Genomic DNA, 21,038 nt, shown 5'->3' on the forward strand with positions numbered 1-21,038 from the left:
TATGTTGTTGTTCTTTTAAAAGCCCAATTATTTCTCGTACGTACAGTTTTTTTTTTTTTTTTTTGCGCTAAAACGTTAATTTCAATTCAAAGAAAATGAAGGTTTCAGTTATACAGCAGTACATCTGAGGCTTAAGCTACCAAGGCAAAAAAAAGTAAAAACAAGGTAGCAGAAACGATCAATGACGTACATACAAAGAGCATGAAGTCACTATAACCAGAGGGACATGAGTCCCCTGAAGTTCTTTCTCAGGCGTCTAGCTGAGATGGCGTTGCGGATCTCCTTGTCGATGAGCTTGAACACCGAATGGACTGAGATAGAGATGGTGTTATGGAGGACACGTACGTACAGTTATAGCAATTGTTATGTTACAAAAAGTAAATAGAAATTAACATTCTATAAAACTTCAATCTTAGCAGAGATAAAAGAGCATGGTATTTAGTTGTTCTTGCGTTGTATGGATTTGTGACGCTCTCCTTAAATTCTTAAACGAACTCTCTAAAAACATTGGTTTTTATTTAAACTAGTTACCTCCCGTGCCAAGCACGGGTCAATTAATTTCACTATCATCCTATTTTTAACTAAAATTATATTTTTGTTTGCAGAAATCATAAAATTGTAAAGCTTATCAATATATCAGAATAAATTATTTATTTTTTTCACATATTTTCTAAACCTAAATAACACATCGGAATATAAAATTCATTGTATAAAGTTATAAATTTCATAGAACATGTTTAATCTATAAATGTATGTAAATCTATTAAATGAATATTTACCTGCTTTTCATATCTGAATTATATATCTGCAAAAAAAATTATAGCTTGATTGGAAAAGTTAATAAACTTTAAATAATATATACATAAAATACTTAGTAAATAGAAATCAATAGCAAGCTGATTTTTTCTATTTCCCTTTCAATTTTTTTATCATGTTTTACCACAAAAGATTTTTCAAAAAGGTTGAATTTCATTGCCTTGCTATATACAAGAGTTTCATCTATTTAAACAGTTTGGATATCATAATTATAAATGAAAATGTGTTTACCTTTTTCCAGAAGAATATAGTTTTTAATATTAAGAATAACTTCATGTCTCTGATAATAGTACTTTACGAAACAAAACCCAGATTTTCCATTATGCTGTGAACAATAAAGTTATAAAATAGAAGTATAATCTGAGAAAACCTTCAACTTGACTTATGCAGAAGGAATGATATAGAGTTATTTTCAGAATAAGAGAAGAAGCTGTTAGAATAAAGATCTTTGCTATACTCAAAAAAATAAAACGACAAAGAAAATGGAACGATAGAGAAGAAGAGGAGAGTATAATTACAGAAAATTAAATGCTGAGACTCAAAAGAACTCGTTACGTGGTAACAACGACTCCTCTGCAAAAAAAAACTAAAAGAATTCAAAATTGCATAACGAATAAATGCTGAGACTCAAAAAATTATTACTTACTTACTCATTTGCTAAACAACTATAGGAACTTGTCTGCACCACCAATGTATACCAGCGAATTTCCAGAAGCCATCTATAACTTCGCTTCTTCCGCAGCTTCAAAAACTTTTTAAGATAAGAAAAATCAAAAGCCTTTCTTACAAAAAGATAATTATAGGAAAGACACAGGCATAGGTTGTGGAAGAAAGTAAACTGTTTGAAAAAAATTTGTAAACAAATTTGTTATCTGAGTGATTCTAGTGTCGTTTAAAGTTGTTTTAGTGTAGGGAGTTGAGATCGTGTTTTAGTGGCTGAGACAATTAAACTGTTTTTGCTTTTCATTTTACGTGGAAAATATTTTAATTGTTTTTATTTTTTATTTTGTAAACTTTTGCCAAATGTCAAATTTTTATTCGCTAGGCGACTTGCGCTTTAGTATATAAGGGATACTCTTACATGAAGAACACAAACTTTAAAATCTGACTTAATCCCTGATTAAAACAGAAAAGAGGTATAACAATACCTTATTATTATAAAGTTTCTAACCTAATATTAGGGTCCCATCCACCTTTTCCTGTCCCATTTTTGCATCACCCAACTAAGCACCTTTTGACATAGCAATTTGATTGATTCAAAGCTCTGAAGTCTTGGATTTGTTGTGGCGAAGTTATAAGTGAACGAGAGTAGATTACACCGGTTATCAGAGGTCGTTAATTCAACTGGAACTTCTTTTTACCCAATATGGAGGTTCCTAATTCGAATGATTGCTGAAACAAAACTAATATCAAAATGTTGTTTTTTGAAGCATAAGGGATTATGGAATTTGTCTCCGAACTTTTTGATATTAAAAAAAAAAATTTAAGGATTCATTTTATTTTTATCTTGTATGCATGGAATCTCACTGTATTTTCGAAGAGTTGTTTTGCTATAGGTGTGAGTATTTGGATATTCTAGGAATTATTAGAGGTCATTAGTATAATGAAAATGAATTTGACTATTGTGTTAAAGATTTCCGATTTGAGTCACAATTGAAACAAAACTAATACTGAATTTTGTTTTCGGCATGGGGATTATAGACTTCGGCCCTGAAATTACTCGTATTCAGAAAAAAATTTTTTATTCCAGAGGTTATTTTTATATTTTATCTTGGATGCCTAGAGTCTCATTGCAGTTTCGGAGAATTGTTTGCTATTTTTGTGAGTTTTTTTCCGTGAGACTATTCCTCGGTGAAACTAGCGAATCACATGGAACCAGAAATTCTAAAACAACCTTTAGACTCCATGTTCAATATCGATGTTAAGCTTTTCAAGTAAATACCAAAATCTATTCTATTAAAAAAGAAGCAGTATTGAAAAATTTACTTAAAAAAGTTGTTTGGACATATTTATTAAAATTTAGTTAGACACATTATTTAATCTCTACATATAGTATATCCTAAGTAATATAAGAGAATAGTTATAAATGTAACATATCGTTTAGGTTTGCTGCATTTTAAGAAAGATCAGTTAATTGCAATATTTACACAACTATATTTATAAATAAAATCTTCTACGATTTCCAAGGAAAAACGAATCATATAAAATAATTATATTCTGCAATTCACTTTTAAATAAAAGTAAAATATTTATTTTAATATCTTACTCAACCATTGTATTCTAATATATCACTATTTCAGTCTCAAAGCCATAAATAGCAGTATAACATATTTAGAATAATATCATATTCAATGATATTTTATACAAAAATAACCATTAAAAAATATTTTATCACCCAACGTCATGATTGTTATGTTGCAACATCTATACTATTAAAGGCTTTAATTTAAAGCATGATCCTATTTTAAAAATTTAGGATTCTACCCTTGGATTTTAATCATATTTACAAAATAATAGAAATATCTCGTATTTATGATAACAAATAAATTTTCTTTACGAACCAAAACAAAACCATAAATGCTAATAAAACGAAAAATCCCTAAAATTTCTCACAAGAACCCCACGATCTCACTATTTTTGGAACGGTTAATATTTTTTCTAGATAGAATCATAATGCCTATAACGTAAGTAATTCATTTCTACTTGCTTTCAGAAATTGTTAATTCCTAAATTCTTTTAACAGCTTCTAAATCTGCTAGAATGCGATGAAATTTTAATTTTTAAGCAAATAAATCGTAAACTTCGAACGACGTATCCACAGTATTGAATCTTCAATTCTGGATCCATCAACATAATCTCTGGTGAAATGTAAGCATATTTCCAGTCCGTTGCTGTAATTTAGCAAAAAAAAAAGTTGACTGATGTACGTTAAAGTCTAGGTTAGTAATTCGAAAAACACTTAAACTCTTCAGGCTCAATTTTCGAATTTGCATTACAGCGAATTTTTTTTTCATAAACATTTTTCTTTTCTAATCTGCTTATTGTTTTTTCCTCTTTTTCTTTTATAGATATAGGAAAAAGTTACAGTACTGGATGAGAAAGATAAGCGTAAACAAAACAAGTCAATAACTTGCATATATTATTTTTTTTTGCTTTAACTTTGAGTAATTTGAATATTTTCAAACCGGATTATATCAATTCTCGATTTGCTAGAAATACTTATTTTATATGGTGGTGATAGATTACATAGGGAATGAGAGTAAGAGAGATTCATCTTAAAACACATGTACAATAATTTAAAACTTTAAGACGTGCCCTCAGAAGAAAAAAAAAAGTGATGATAATTAGAAGACAACAAATGGAGCTTAAGTAACTCAGGTGAGGGGAAACCAAGAAGACTCATCTACTGTCAAGGTAAAAACCTAATCTGATCAGCTTGGTCTTTTTTTTATTCATGTGGTTTTTGTTTGTTTACTTTGATCAATATATAATTTTTTGCTTTATTGTTCTTATAATACTGTAACTAAATTTTTAGATTGTTTTAGAAACAAAAATGTTGAAGCAAGTATAGCACAAAAATGAAGAACTGTAAAGGATGCAATGAAAGAAAATAAAAGCATTTATAGGCAAATAAGGTAAACACTACAAAAGATACTAACTTCAATTATCTACAAAACTAAGGTTGGTATTTTAATTGTACTTATGCAAAATCTGTATAATCACCTTATTAACCCTTTTTTAATTTGTTTTTCATATGTACTAAGTTTTTAACTTGATTTTGTAAAGCTACCAGTATTTTACATTCAATGGTTTATATCAGACTATTGTAAGATATAAACAACAAACTTTTACCTTTCAAAGTTCCAAAATAAACTTTTTCATTGTTAAGTTTACACATAATATACTTAGGATATATATGTATATATAAATAAATAACACCCGTGCTACGCACGGGAGCTGATACTAGTATATGTATATATAATACAATACAAATACATAAGACAAAACAGAACAAAAAAAGTTAGGAGATTATTATAAAAGTGACTATCACCTTAAAAAGTCTTAATGTTAACTTTCTATCACTACAGAGAACTTAGTTCTATGAGAGAATGAAATTGTGTTATAGTTATTGTCTAGGTTTACATCAAAGCCCGGGTGGCTCAAGACATCATGTTCAATACTTGGCCGAGTAAATCTGATAGCTATTAACAATGACTGGTTCAAGGCTGAAAAATTGTTACCAACTCATCATGCAATGGATTTTTCGTTTGTATTCTCAAAAGTTATTAGTTGAGTATTGTCTAATCTTGTCTAGGAAGTCAAGCTTTTTTTTTTTTAAAGCATGTCGAATCGTTTAGTGTATAGGCATTTTTTTATAAGGAAGTCAAGCATGTCGAATTGTTTAGTGTATAGAGTCATTTCTATTCATATGGAGATTGTTGAAACTTGTTTTTGATGAAATAGAATAACCGAATGTTTGGCACTATAAAATAGTGTAACCACATGTCAAAACCGAAGTTAGTTTGAATGAAAAATGGAGGTTCAAAGTGGGTTGCTTGTAAAGCTTAAAATGGCATTCACAAAATGTCTCATATCCCACATTAGAATATAAAAAGGAGATATTTGGATCGAACTCGAGTTTTGGATCTCGGGATTTGATAAACAGACCTACGAGTCAAAAGATTATTCTTTTGTTATAAATTCTATTTTGAATTTTATTGAGAAAGTAAAAAGAATATTTATTTTATGATATTAATATCACTGTTATGGACAATTAAGTATACAAAAAAATCAGTTATGATTTCTTCGTAACATAAGTCTTTGTATTTGTCAAAATCTTTATATATATATATAATACTGTTTGCTTCTCTCACAGGCCTCCACATCATCATCCACGTAGGAAAGTCGCGCATCCTGGAGCTGCCACGTGTCCCCTTCACCAAAACGCTGTGATTCATTAAACATTTGGCATCGTGGGCTTCTTTGAATATATCGTGTAATTGAGCTGTTTAATTGGAAAGAGACCAGACCCGACCTGCAGAAGATCCCTCTAACCCTAATACGCTGCGTCAAAGAAACGGAGTTCGTCTCTTCTCTATGTGCGACGGCAAGGCGGTGACGTTTGCGATTCTTCTGGCGACACTGAAACGGTCGGATTAATGGCACAGTATAAATATATGTGAGATCCCTCACCCTTCCATGCTTCTCTTATATGTGAAATTCATCACTCAATACTTATCTTCTCCCCTTCTAGACGGTGAAAATTCACCTAAAAAGGTATGTCTTCTTCCTATAAACATCTTCCTCACCAATCCTACTTTTAGTTCTTTGAAAAACAGACAAAAGCAGCACAAAAAAACAGACAAGAGCAGCACAAAAAAAATATAGGAAAAGCCACTCCCACTGAATGGTACTTGAGATTTTTGCAAATCTATCTGAAAAACATAAACTAACAAGATATAGAAATATAAAAAATTAATTTTAGGGGAAATACGCAATATAATTTGAGATTAGTGAAAAATTTAGTCAACATATAATATTAGGTAAAACTTCCATAAATATAATTAAAAATACATTAGGAAAAATAGAGAAACCAATGATATCTAAAAAAGGAAAATCATCTAGAATATTGGTTTTTCTATATTCCATCAAACCAAGGTCAAGGGGGAAAAGAAAATCTACATTTGGTTTAACTAAGCTCAGAATTAGAAACATTGACAAAAAATAAATGATGAAAATCACAATAAAAATTAACAAATTATCACAGCAGTAATTTTACAAACATCAGTTAAAAAATAAAATAACAAAATATCATAAATAAAATAAGAAAAAATTAGTGAATATATGTCATATATTTTATTGTGCCAAGCGTAAACTTGCGTTGGTAATATAATTATGATGTGATGTAATATAATTAATAAAATTGTTCAAATGAGTGAAATATAAAAGACAATTAATATAATTATATTAATGAAATTACTAAAAAGACAATATACTTTTTTTATATGGCTATCCATGTTTCCAAACAATTCTCATTTATACTATTTATCCATGTTTCCAAACAATACAAAAAAAAATACTTTAGTTTTAATAATTTACTAGATTTTGACTCGCGTATCCGTGCAGCTGTATTTAAAAAAAAATAATGCTATTTGTTTTTTTTTATGTCACTATTTAGGGTTGGGCAAAAAACTTGAATTCGAAGAACCGAATTGATCCCAATCCGAATAAGTAGTATCAAATCCGAACCAAAATTGATTAAATATCCGAATTACTCAAAATTTTGGTATTTGAAGAACTGAAACGTAATCCGATCCGAACCGAAGTATTTTGGGTATCCAAAATAGATGTATATACTTTTATATATTAATTATTTTTAGATTTAATATATATATAAAAACATCCAGAATATATATGATACTTTTAAGTTCGTTTAAATACTTGAAAATATATAGAAATAATCAAACGTAAATATATAAAATAGTTAAAATATACTCAAAACTCTAAAATAATTAAATAATTATTAATTCTCTATCAAAATATTTAAACCAAACCAATTTATATGTTAAGTTAGGTACTATGACATATGTTACTCAGATTTATATGTAATATATTCTATTGTTTATAGATTTTTTCAAAAACTAAAGCATAGAATAAATTTTAAAACTTTTAAAATAATTTAAATTGGTTATCCAAATCCAAACTGAATCTTCAAAGATCTCAACGAAGCACGAAATCCCAAACAGACCCGAAAACAAACTCGAACGCCCACCCCTAATCACTATTATATATCCTATATGTGTCATCATAGTTACAAAAAATATGTGCTATCATATAATTAATCGTATTTTATACGTACCATCAAATAAGAATCTTATAATGAATAATATTTATATGTACAATCATATAAATTATCACATATATTATATTTTTAAATTTCAGTGTGAAATATAAAAACCACAATTTAAGATGGTGTATGAAATTGGGCTTTGAATGGTTATTGAAAAATATGTTAGTAAAAATCAAATTTTGAATATATGTATATTTTTGAATGAATTTTTGATATAAATCAGTTTTAAATTTTTTTTTTTTGAATGAAATTATTATATCCAAGATGAGAAACTACTAAACAATGAACAGTGTTCTTCTTAATCTACCAAGAATCATAGTGACGAAACATAATGTACGTATAATAAGTTTTAAATTATTATTTTGATTTGAATACGTATATCAATTAAAATAAATCCATTACTTTTAATATAATATAATGTACTTCTAATTTTTTTAATAGCATAATTCTATTACTTTTTTTCCTGACTTACCGCTATACATGTTTCCAAACAACACTATTTTTTTAACTGCTATCTATGTTGCCAAACAAAAGCTTAAGGTACTTCTACATTAATAAAATACATGCAAAGGCCTTACCAATTGCAAAAACCTCAAAAAGAGTCATATACATTAGTTGTTAGAGACAAATCATTCACCTGAGAATTGACATAACAACTCAATCATGGTGATGCCATATAAACAAAAATTCAAAACAAAAATTACTAACAAACAACCAATAACTTAAATTAATAAAATAGTATATACATATCTCTTGCAAAGATAAATCTAAAATACAAATCACAAAATCATATAAAAGAATAATAACCTACATCACAAGTAAAGTATATCCCGTCCATAGGGCGGGCCGACCCTAGTCTTTATATATAAGGAAGACCTTGAATCACTCCCATGGAGTCCAGCTCGGATGCCACGTCATCAATTCATGCATTCACAGCTTGACACCTGTCCATCTAATACTAAGCGCTGCGTTTCATTTATTTTTTTTCTAATCCGGTTGGGCTTCAACTTATATTAGTCTGTCCAATTGTTTTGTTAAGCCCACTAAGCTCAGTAGAAGTAAAGTGTAACAGGTCCTGTTTCTTAATCTGTTCATCCCTTTAGTCTTCTCCGCCGGAGGCAATGCTAGGGTTTCAGTCTACTACGGCGCCGATTGATTGCTTTTACAGTTTCGAACGTTTCATACTTCTTCTTCCTCCTGGTCCAGAAATCATTCGGTTACTGACTCATTGCTATTAAATTCTTTCTTAACTCCATCGTCACGATCTATCTTCAATGCCACCTCTGCTCTTCGAAGGCGGTGGAGGTTCGACTATAAAAAGGTTAGCATCCCTATAATCTAAACCATCATATCAATCTATTAGAACGAAAGAATCTACTTATTTACAGATAAAATGGCTAACTCTTGACTTTTCCTTTTCGATTTAAAGTCCGGTAGATGTTCTTCCACGGCTGAGGTTAGGTTATTGTGTTCAGTGATGCAACCTCCTTGAAGGTGTTGACTGAACCGAGTTCCCCGCTGCCTGAAGAATGTTTCTGTTTTCGTAGTCGGAGTGAAATGCTTGCTCTAGCAAACACCAGCTCTCAACTCTCGGGTAATCCTCCCTTTAAATTGTAATCATACTAACCGGAAATTGATTTCTAATATTCATTCTTACATAGACATCATTGGGGAGATCACAGCGGTTAAGAGTTCCGTCAGTGACCTTCCGGGAGACAAAAATCACTTGACGGCGACGCACAGACTCATCCTTCACATGTGTGCACTGCGACAATACATATGCGGTTGGTACTCTCCGGTATGTAACACACTGTATTATATAGATTATGTTTCACCCTCACACGGATACTTAACAGAGTTTATCAATTTCCCTGCATCCGTTGATAATGTGAGTGTTACTATTGTTTTGCCATGGCGCTTTCATGTACTATAAATTAATAAAGATTATTGGACATGATCAGGGAGACAACGTGAAAAAGGGGGACGACATACCAGTTGACAACACGGTTCCTGCTGAGGTTAAAACCGGGGGTAGCAGTCAGCAGGCAGCACCGGATGCAACAGCAGTCCCAAATGGTAAAGAACCACAGGAGCCTTCAGCCAAAGCAGCTCGCTTAATGATTTGGCAACAGAGTTACTTTATCTCAAAAAAATGCTTTTGCATCAATGTTGGTTTTGTTTTAAATTAAGGATGTTGTGTCTGCTTCTGGTTTTTTATCTTCCTGAACAATCTTTATTTTCTGAATTTCCTATAAAATTTATGTTTGGTTCAAAGGTTTGTACGATTAGTTTGAGTTTATGCTAACCATTAATGTTTTCCTCGAAGGTATTATCCATTAGCAAGAAAACATTAACAGCAATTTCAGCCATTTTATAATAGCAATATCAGGCATCAAACATTGTTAGGCTCAGTCATTAGATAGGCCAAGGCCTAACTGTATGCAAATCGTAAGTCATTTTAATAACCACTAGATTTTGATCGGTGCTTCAAAAGCGCAGGTTTTTGAGATTATATTATAATATAAAGTCATATTATATCGAAAAAGAGAGTTTTTGAAAACTCAAAACTAAATTGGCACTTCACAAAACTTTTTCTTTGTCATCAACAACAGACTCATACTGACTATGTGAACCACTCCGGTAGATGTTGATCCATGTGAACGACAAACGACGGTTGTTTCCTGACACTGCATGCTAAGCTATCTTCTCTTGAATTTTGCGTTCTTGGTACATAGATGATCTCCGAACGTGTGAAACCTTTTTTCAGGATTTAATATGTTCCATATAACTTGCAAATGTAGGCCATTCCTCTGGTTCCGAAACCATCTTCACCAACTGAAAACAATCTATTGCAAACGTAACCTGAAATTGGTGTAAGTTCCTCATGCATTCCATTGCTCATAGTAGTGCTTCTATCTCCGCATGTAGAGGAGATAAACAAGTCCGGACGTTCCTTGCTCCCAACAGCCCATCAAAACCTTCTAAAGTATTCAGCCAACCTTGCCCGGAGAAGACCTCATTCTCCTTCCAAGAACCATCTGTAAAACACCATCTCCCTGGAATTGCAGGAAGAGTCATAATCTCAACTTGGGGTACTGTCCTGGTTTCGTTCATTGCATGTGCATCAGCCCAAAGTCTTGACTCTGTTTCTGCTAAGTTAAGCGTGTTTCTAGGGTCCATATCCAGATTACTAAAAACTTTATTATTCCTTCCTTTCCAAACATAACAAAGTATCCATGCAAATTGATGATCTTCCATCTGTGGCGAGATTTTCCAAAAGAGATGATCCATGTTTGTAAAGAGGGAGCTCGTTGGAAACAAATTTGGATTTGTTGGTATCTTGGAGAGAGTCCAAACCTGAATTGCAGGAGGACATTCAAAAAACACATGGTTGATCGATTCGTCATCAGCTCCACAACGTGCACAACATATATCTCCCTGTATTCCTCTCGCTTTCAGATTCTTCTTGACACTTCACAAATAACTAAGTGGTTCCTATATATCTAAAACCAAAAAAATCAAAATCGAACCTTTAGAAAATATATTATTTTTTTGATAAATACAGATTTCAAATATGGTGGTTCCTATGATTGAAGAGATAATTTTTTTTTAAAAAATGTGATTTTTTTCAAAATATAGTGGTTTCCATATCTCTTTTGAAAAGTTCAATATTAATCTACTTATGTAAAGTATTCAAAATTTAATGACATTGTAATTTTAGATAATATTTTTTCGATCATAAAGATATTTAACAAAACTGTGAAATTGTTTTTAGAACTCATTTCTGAAACACTTAAAGAAAGAAACCATAGTATTTTTCTATTCAAAGAGACACTTAATCATATATAACATGAATATGTTTGCATGTCACGTAATTGCAATAGGAGGTGGACCTGAGAGGTTATAATATTTCGTGTCTAACTATTACATAATTAAGAATATTATAATATTTTATAGTTTCCATGTGAATATTATATATTTTAGATGCCTCACCATTTTGTAGTGCAATTGTATTGCGGTATTATTGTTTTTTGTTTTATAAATTTATATTTGTTTTCCATTTGAAGTGTTCTATATTTTTTTATTATAAATTTACATATGTATCATATATTTTTCAAAATATATTTATTAGTTATTATTTTATTTTTTCCATATTTAAAAATGAGATTTATTACGTGTATTTGAGTTATGGTAACTGAATATATTTGATGAAATATTGATTATAAATCAATTTTTTTATATTGCTAAAAGGCTATAATTTTTTTAAATACTATCCATATTTCCAAACAATATAGATATATAGTGCTATTCTTGTTTCCAAACAAACCAAAAATGTACTTCAGTTTTAATAATATAGATGTTTGCATGTCACGTAATTGCAATAGGAGGTGGACCTGAGAGGTTATAATATTTCGTGTCTAACTATTACATAATTAAGAATATTATAATATTTTATAGTTTCCATGTGAATATTATATATTTTAGATGCCTCACCATTTTGTAGTGCAATTGTATTGCGGTATTATTGTTTTTTGTTTTATAAATTTATATTTGTTTTCCATTTGAAGTGTTCTATATTTTTTTATTATAAATTTACATATGTATCATATATTTTTCAAAATATATTTATTAGTTATTATTTTATTTTTTCCATATTTAAAAATGAGATTTATTACGTGTATTTGAGTTATGGTAACTGAATATATTTGATGAAATATTGATTATAAATCAATTTTTTTATATTGCTAAAAGGCCATAATTTTTTTAAATACTATCCATATTTCCAAACAATATAGATATATAGTGCTATTCTTGTTTCCAAACAAACCAAAAATGTACTTCAGTTTTAATAATATAGATGAAAACAATGGGTCACAAGGTCTGAATGCTGCTGAGAAAAAAACTCATTATGAAAATATTATCCACACAAGTTTTTAATACATTAGCCTAACAATGCATAAAATTCGTGTAAGGTAAATATGTGTTTTTACTATCACAAGTGCGCAAAATATTTTCAGTAATAAACCTGTAAATACCTTAATTCTGACTCTTAATTTACACCCGTATTTTCCAAATAATTATGTAAATATTTTTTCAAAAAACAAATTGCTGAATGATGTGGTATTTTAAGAGGGCGATAATACCTAATAAGAATAATGGGCTAACGAAAGATGGCAATCCTTAAGAAAGCATAATTATTCGCACACAAAAACGTCATTATCTATCTTATTAAAGTAGAAATACCATTTAGATATGTTTTGAAACATGGATAGTAGTAAAAAATGAACAAAAGGTTGTTTGGAAACATTAATAGCAATGTATTAATTTAATATATTCTAATTAACTTCCTAAATTTAAATATACTACACGAATGTACCTATAAAAAAAACATACACGAATGGACCCGTAATTTTGTAATATTTTTAGACATGTTTTTGTGTTGGTCCAATGCTAATCAAACAAGAAACATGACATACATAGAAAATGTAAACGTGAGATTAGAGAGCAAACGAAGTCATACGCACCTAAAACTATAATTGTTCATAAGAGTACCATTTCGTGCAAATCCAAAACTATATAAATTCATTAGAGTTATGTATAAACCGGATATACAATACTAAAAATAGAATTACCCAACATACAAACCTTAACTTTTTATGGACTATCAACCCGGTCATTGTTATATTGATTATCCAACTGATCAAATAATTTGAAATGCCATCAATTTTACTGTTCACCTTAAAAATTCTTATTACAATGTTTATGGCTCACAACATTTACGGCCACCCATGTTACATGACACAGTGATAAAATAATAGTTTAAACAATAAACAAAAATAGTTAAGATTGAACCGTTAAATGTTCAGTTTTCTAAAATTTGTATATACTGTAAAACATGCATCCGTGCAGTCGCACGGGTTAAGATGGTTAAAACATAAGTAAACTTATCTGATTATTTCACAATATAAGGCTGGTACTGACCACAACACCATATAACCACCAATCAGCTGGCGATTAGATATTACAAAGTCAAACTGATGACCAAAAGTGACAAAAAAGAACATAGTCAAACTTGATAAATACAAAACTCCGGATATTATGAGTGAACTATTTTTTTTTAGAAAATATGAGAGTTATGTGGATGATAAAGCTCTTTTGTCACTAAATACAGCAATAGATATAACACAGTAATAATTTAACCATGCCGAAAGTTTTAAAAAAAGGAAATTAACGCCAAGGATAGTAGGGTAAAAAAAAACCTAACCAGACACTTCCGATTAAATTTTATTCCCATTAGCAGGCCTATTCAACAACATTTACGATTACGTACACTCGCATCTGTGAAAACAGAGTATTTCTTCATACACACACCAGTCATCATCCAATTTATTTTGCTTCCTAAATCCCTGAAACATTTATGTACTCTGAATTTTCTTTATAACAATCACGTTTTTATCATTCAGGTTCACTTGATATACTATGTCCTTCCTGGTGATGGTTTCCAATTTTTTTTAAAAAAGGAAATGTTGATGTATAGATATACTACCAAAAAAGATATGGTAATCAAAAACCCAGCATCGTCAAAATATGAAATATATTACAATCTATCCGTTTTGGAAGAAGTAACTTTCAAAAGATTAAAAAGAAAACAAAAACAATGGCAACTAAGACTGATTCTTTACATCTTCGTCGTGACTTCGGGTCCACAGCCATTTCAGATTACAATAGCTTAAACATTCAACCGTACAGAGAAGACACACTCAAGCTTCACCTTCGTACGCTATGTATTAGTCGAACAGAATAATATTAGTACATGTACAAAATAAAATTTTTATTTACTTAACATAATATATTTGTGTAACCGGTTCATTGTATATTTAAGGTATATTTAAATTCATATGAAACCAAAATTTAATTTAAAATTATAGAAAACAACATAACCTCCATCAGTATACTTTAATGTAGACTCAAATTTCTGTAAAATGAAAAACATGAAGACCATTTAAAGTGCTCACAATATATCAATACCACATCTTTATAACATAGAGACAACTATTTTTTTTTGTATAACATAAACAAGAATTGTAAACAAGAAAAATATATCTTATTACATATAATCTCTCCTGGTCTAAAACATTTTAAAAGACAAAAAAAAAAATCATTATCATACACATTTCTTGCAAATGAAATCCTAAAATACAAACCACATAATTATACAAAAAAAATAATAATCTAGATCATAAATAAAGTATATCTTACCCGTAGGGCGAGCCGATCCTAGTGATTAATGTGAGAATCAATTCTTAAATCTCCACTTGATGGTTCTTGTTGACCATATGGCTATAAAGGAACCACCCTCCTTTTCATTTGATACACAGAAAAGTATTCAACTCATCCTTCACATGCTCTTATTTTTATTTTTTATTTTGTGTTTGAAAGTACAACACCAAAAAAAAGGTTTGATACATTATGTATTTAGTGATGGGAGACAAAAACACACGCAATTGTATCTTGGATTTTGGAACACCTTGTAAACCGTCACACTACAGGGCATTTACATAATTAAGAAAATAGTATCTCGCCTCTGCAAATACGTTTTTATTTTCAAATTCTTGTATAGATATTTTATATTTATAGATTTATTTATACAATTACTTTACAATTATTCAGTTTGCCATATTATAGAATTTGCTTTCTTACAACAACACATTGCATCAGTAGTACATACAGCATAGTAATAACCATGATCTCTACAATAAAAATGGCAGGCGCCTGCTCCTCCAAGACGACATATACCTCCATTTACACATTCTATATCCATCTGCTTTACTCCATAACCTGTTTTATTAAATAAAAATTACTGACCCAATATATATATATATATATATATATATATATATATATATATATAATTTCCCTACATGTATATGATCTATTAATCATACTTTTTCGTATCAACTATTTTGGACAAATCTTTCAAAAGAAAAACTGTTTTTGGACTACCATTAAAATTAGAATGGTCAAACTAAATTATATATTCTAATATTTAACATAATTTTATTTGATTTTCAATATATTATCTACTATATATGCTATCACAATATATTTTAAAATTACATAATCTACTAAATAAATGAAAATCTCAACAACTTACAGAGTTATAAATATTCATCATAGATTTTTTAACAAATCAAATTTCCATAATTTTATATTGATATATTCAACAATAAATATTTACTATTTACTAAAATGTTGACAAAATATCTGATAATACCAAAATTATTTCAATAATTTTAAAATTATTTGCAATAATAAACTATAAATTCTATATGCTCACAAAATACAATAGGTTCTATTTCAATAATATTAAAATTTAAATTTATGTTTAGAAAAATATAATATGTGTTTAGTGCGGATAGTGGACTAAATTATTCACTAAAAGCAGTTATTTCATGACTACCATTAAAATTATAATGATCCCACTAATATATATATATATATATAATATATTCTAATTTTAATATAATCTTATTTGATTTTCACTATATTATCTATTATATATGCTACCATGAAAATATTTTAAAATTACATAATCTACTATAGAAATGGAAATCTCAACAAATTACAGTTTCATAAAGTATTCATCATATACTTTATAACAAATCCAATTTCCATAATTTTCATTTATATATACAAAAATAAATATTTATAAGTTATTGATTGGCAGAGCTGATTACAAAGCATTACCAATATGCTATGGAATCAGTATGGTATATAAGGGGGTGTTAGTGAGAATTGGATTTATAATGAGTCTTAAAATTTGCAAGTCTTAGTGTTAGTGGTTTATAGATTCTCACATCTCATTAAAATCTAGTGTTATTTGTTAGATGATTCTATAATTCTATACAAAATTCTTTGTTATTCAAAAAGTTTAGATTTTAATGATTCTACAAATCTATTAAAGTAAGTAATTATAGGAGTTGAATTATTAACATTTTAACTCACAAAACAAGATTTTGAGAATACTACATGTTTCCCTTGAATCTTTAGAATCATTACATTACTTTATTTTCATAGATTTTCACAATATACAAAATTCTCTACAATTTTTTCCAAATTTAACAAATCTTTCAACTTTTAAAATCAACAAATTCAATAGAAATCTAAATAATATGCTCTTATAAATGTATGTTTTTGTCATCGCTCTTATAAGTGTATCTACTGAAGTGATTTGTAAATCAGTAAAGTATTCATATATAACACTATCATGTTAATTAGTATATAATATATAATTTGTTTATTTATAATAATATAAATATATTTAGAATATATATATATATGTGAAGACTTTTATTAAGAATAATAAATCATATTTAATTATATTTTAAATGTGACATATTATTCTTTAAAAAGTTTGAATTTTTATTTTTTATTTTATATTTGAATATAAAGATAACATGTGATATTATTAAATGAAATAAATTAATTTATATTAAATCTTTTTAAGTTTGTATATATCCTAAATACAATTTATCTACCAAAAACTTTGTATGAAAGCATTGTACAAAGAGCATTTGAATCATCTAAATGTTATTCTAAATACTTTTTAATAATTATTAATTGGATAATAAAGAGCATAATCCTTATGCCAATATTTTATCAGTAAAAATCTAAAATATTGACAAAATATATAATAAACCAAAAATTATAAAAATAATCTTTTGTACTTATATTTATTAATTTAACAAAGAATTGCAATAAAAAAATTAAAATGTTTATATACACACAATACACAAACATATAATAGATTCAACTTCTATAATATTTTAATTGTATTTAATTATTTTTAAATATAATCTGCATTTACCGCAGGTAGTAGACTAGTTACTCATTAAAAATAGTATAAATCTTATTTTTTAAAATGAAACACAGTACTAAATATTTTCTTAATTCTAAAATAAAGAATAAACAAATACCTGGAATACTTGCAGTAGTCGGTCTACAATGAACGGAAAATACAATGAAGAGGGCAGTAAAAACAAATGCCACTAAAATTTTTATGGTGATAGCCATTTTTATAGTAATCTCCTAATCTCTTTGTTCTGTTTTGTCTTTTTTTTTGTTTGGATTAATTATATATATAGTGAGAAGATCATTATATATAATGCTAAATGTATTTTACTGGTCAAGAGTTTTAAAAGGAACATAATCTTTCATTTAATATATAGATAGTGACAAAATTTTCTAAACACTATTTGAAAAATGATTTTAAATTTTATTTATGTGTTATTACCACATTTATTTGAAAGAAAAATGATAACTTAGTTTAGTTAAAAATGATATAGCTCCTCTCTGTATAAATGTAATGATAAAGATTTTGATTTTTTTTGTAAATTTCTTAAAGAAATATAATTACAAAATCTGGCTACATACCATAAATTTTAATAATATTTATAATAATTTTTAAAATTTTAAACATAATCCCTACAATATAACTGTAAATATAAAACATTTTCTACTGATAAAAGAAGTAACTAATCTCATATATTTATTTATATTTTCATCAAAATTAATTATAATTTTTTAACAAATAAGATATGAAAATTTTGATTAAAATTTAAAATTGAAGTTATATTTGGATCCAAATGTATATGGATTATTAATCGTGTTTTTAATCTATTGAATTTATTTTAGATTTAAATTTTATACAATAATTGTTATGTGATGATTATTTGTTTATTGAGATAAATAAAATAAGTAAAGTTTATGGACGTAGTAAATTTAAACATAAAAATCTACTCAAGACTTTAAATATATAAATATAAGATAATATAAGATAGAGAAAATTATTTATTTTAATTTATTTTACTTAACTAAACCGAAAAGTAAATCAAATATTGTTAAGTCATATGAAAATAAATAATAAATAATAATTATGATTTCATTTTTATTTTAAAATTATTTAAATCAAATTATATTTATATATTATATATAATTATGTTTTAACAAAACTTATTTATACACATGGAGCATAAAACCAACTAGACTGCCAGAAATCCGGCTTAAAAACATATACTCTCTCTGTTGCATAAATATAGACTTTTTAGTATTTTCACATATATTAAGAAAACACATTAAACTACCATAATAAATATATTGTTTTCTGTAATTTTCAATTTTCAATTTCAATAACTTTTAACTAATAGTAATTCAATAAAGTCAATTAATTATCTTGAAGTTTACAATTTTTTTCATAGAAAACACAAAATACATCTTTCTGAAACAATTTTTTTTCTAAAAAGTCTATCATTAAAGAATGGAGGGAGTATTTACCAAAAATCACTGAATGATTTTTTACCTAATTAATTTTGATCATTTATGACATAGAATTCATTCGCTTGTACATATTAAATACTATTCATTTTATTGGGTTCAGAGTGTTTTTTTTGTGTTTACATATAGGAATTGTTTCAGAGGTTAGATATTTCATTTATAATTACTGTATTGTTTGCTAAAATTTTAGTTTTGTCCATGTTCCATTAAATTTACACATTCACAGAGGTAACACATGTGGGAACCGAAATTCGCACTGTCGATTTCCGTTTAAATAAGGAAACTAGGAAAACCCTAACTTCCTAGAGGACCCGGATATCTGTTAATTACCACACGTCAAGCAATCAGAACACGAGAATAACAACGATAAAAATAAGAAATCAAAAAAGAGAGCAAAGTAGATCTTATTCCGAATCTGCGTATGAGCGTTACAACAAGGTATAAGCCTAGGCTCGAGAGCTGTCGGCGAGATTCCTAGTTCTAGCAACCCTAAGACGGCTAAACCTAATTGAGTCGCAGCTCGAAATAACAAAAACGGAAAATTGCCTAAATCGCTATAAGTGCTAAGTTTGCTCTGAAAAAGTTCCCCTTCTGCTCCTCGCCTAGAACTCCTTATATACTAGCTCCAAGGTCGGTTTACGCTTTTACTCTTCTGTCCCTAAGCCGTCATAGCATAAAATTGGAGATATTCCATTTTCCCGATCTTAACAATTATCTTCAAAACTTCCGTATTTATCCGCGGAAACTTGACATTTATCCTTCCTCGTGGGCCAAGCGCGAACCATGCTGTGGTTCACGGGCTTTTGGTTAGGAAAAATCATAGGATGGGCCTCGAGTCGTGTTTTAGGTCCCTTTAGGCCGTCTTCCGACTCGACACATTTACTACGAGTTTTCCGCGGTTTCTAATCCGCGAAGTTTGATCGATGAATTAGAATAGCGGGAAACATGGACTGAGCTTGCTACGGTCTTCGGGAGATAGCATTCGAAGGTTTGACGAGAATGCAAGGACTGGTGTCGTATCGATGTTCGGAAAGGTTCAATCGCTACACAACGACCAAACTTTGGCTCGAGCCCGGTCGCTATGTAGCGACCGAGCGAAACGAGTGCTCGGTCGCTACGTAGGGACCGAGCTTCGGCTTGAGCTCGGTCGCTACGTAGCGACCGAGCGGGACGATCGCTCGGTCGCTACGTAGCGACCGAGCTTTGGCTCGAGCTCGGTCGCTACGTAGCGACCGAGCGGGACGATCGCTCGGTCGCTACGTAGCGACCGAGCTTGGCTGAACTCGGTCGCTACGTAGCGACCGAGCTTCGGCTCGAGCTCGGTCGCTACGTAGCGACCGAGCGGGACGGACGTTCGGTTGCTGCGTAACGACCTGTTTCGAGCTTTCGTCGGACATCTCGATCCTTTCTTCCGCCAAGCTTTTTCGTAAGGAAGAATCTATTTCGAAAAGTACTCTTCGGAGAAACTCTTATTTTCTTCTTCGGACGTTTTGAATGTTAAATTTGTCGTAACCGTTTTTGACCCCAACAACACAAGCTTGGAAATTGCCCACTAAGGAATAAAGAAACACAATGGTGACGACTTTGCATATGGATCTCGTCTATAAGCTGTAACTCCAAAAAAACACAATGGTGACGACTTTCTTGAGCATCGCGACAAGATGATTCTATCTTTGCTGTGTGACAGTCTTTTTTGGGTCTTTGCGATTCAGAATAGCCTATGAATTGTATGAGAAGTTACCCAGTTAGGATTTGTGTGCGTTCCACAAAAGCATTTGCTAGGATCTGTTTATAAGTGTATTTGAGTAAGATTCTCGGGGTTTCTATTATATTTTTATGGACGACCCCTGGAATCTCATTGCGATTGGGGAGGGAACTCAATGTCATTATTCTTTGGTAGTAGAGAACTGATCTTTCAGAGAATTGTTTTGCTGTTTCGTGAGTATTCTTTCGGTGAAACAAGTGAATCACATGCACCCAGAAACTCTAAAACAGCCTTTATTGATGTTTGGCTTTTCAAGTAGATACCAAAATTTGA

At 29.5% G+C, this 21,038-nt stretch overlaps 1 protein-coding gene across 2 annotated transcripts; it reads left to right on the forward strand.

Annotated features, from left to right (window-relative positions):
- Positions 1 to 8,711: 8,711 nt before the first annotated feature.
- On the forward strand, positions 8,712 to 9,991 carry LOC111198861. 2 transcript variants are annotated; one of them, XM_022688200.2, is made up of 4 exons: positions 8,712 to 8,987; positions 9,096 to 9,260; positions 9,328 to 9,554; positions 9,628 to 9,991. In XM_022688200.2, exons 2-4 carry the CDS (start codon positions 9,224 to 9,226, stop codon positions 9,853 to 9,855), a joined length of 492 nt encoding a protein of 163 aa, XP_022543921.1. In that variant the 5' UTR covers positions 8,712 to 8,987; positions 9,096 to 9,223; the 3' UTR covers positions 9,856 to 9,991. The 2 variants fall into 2 exon arrangements, with proteins under 2 accessions (XP_022543921.1, XP_022543922.1); XM_022688201.2 differs by having other exon boundaries at positions 8,713 to 8,987; positions 9,328 to 9,464.
- Positions 9,992 to 21,038: the final 11,047 nt, after the last annotated feature.

This window comes from Brassica napus, chromosome A6 (genome assembly GCF_020379485.1).
Source record: "Brassica napus cultivar Da-Ae chromosome A6, Da-Ae, whole genome shotgun sequence".
NCBI classification, from domain to species: Eukaryota; Viridiplantae; Streptophyta; class Magnoliopsida; order Brassicales; family Brassicaceae; genus Brassica; species Brassica napus.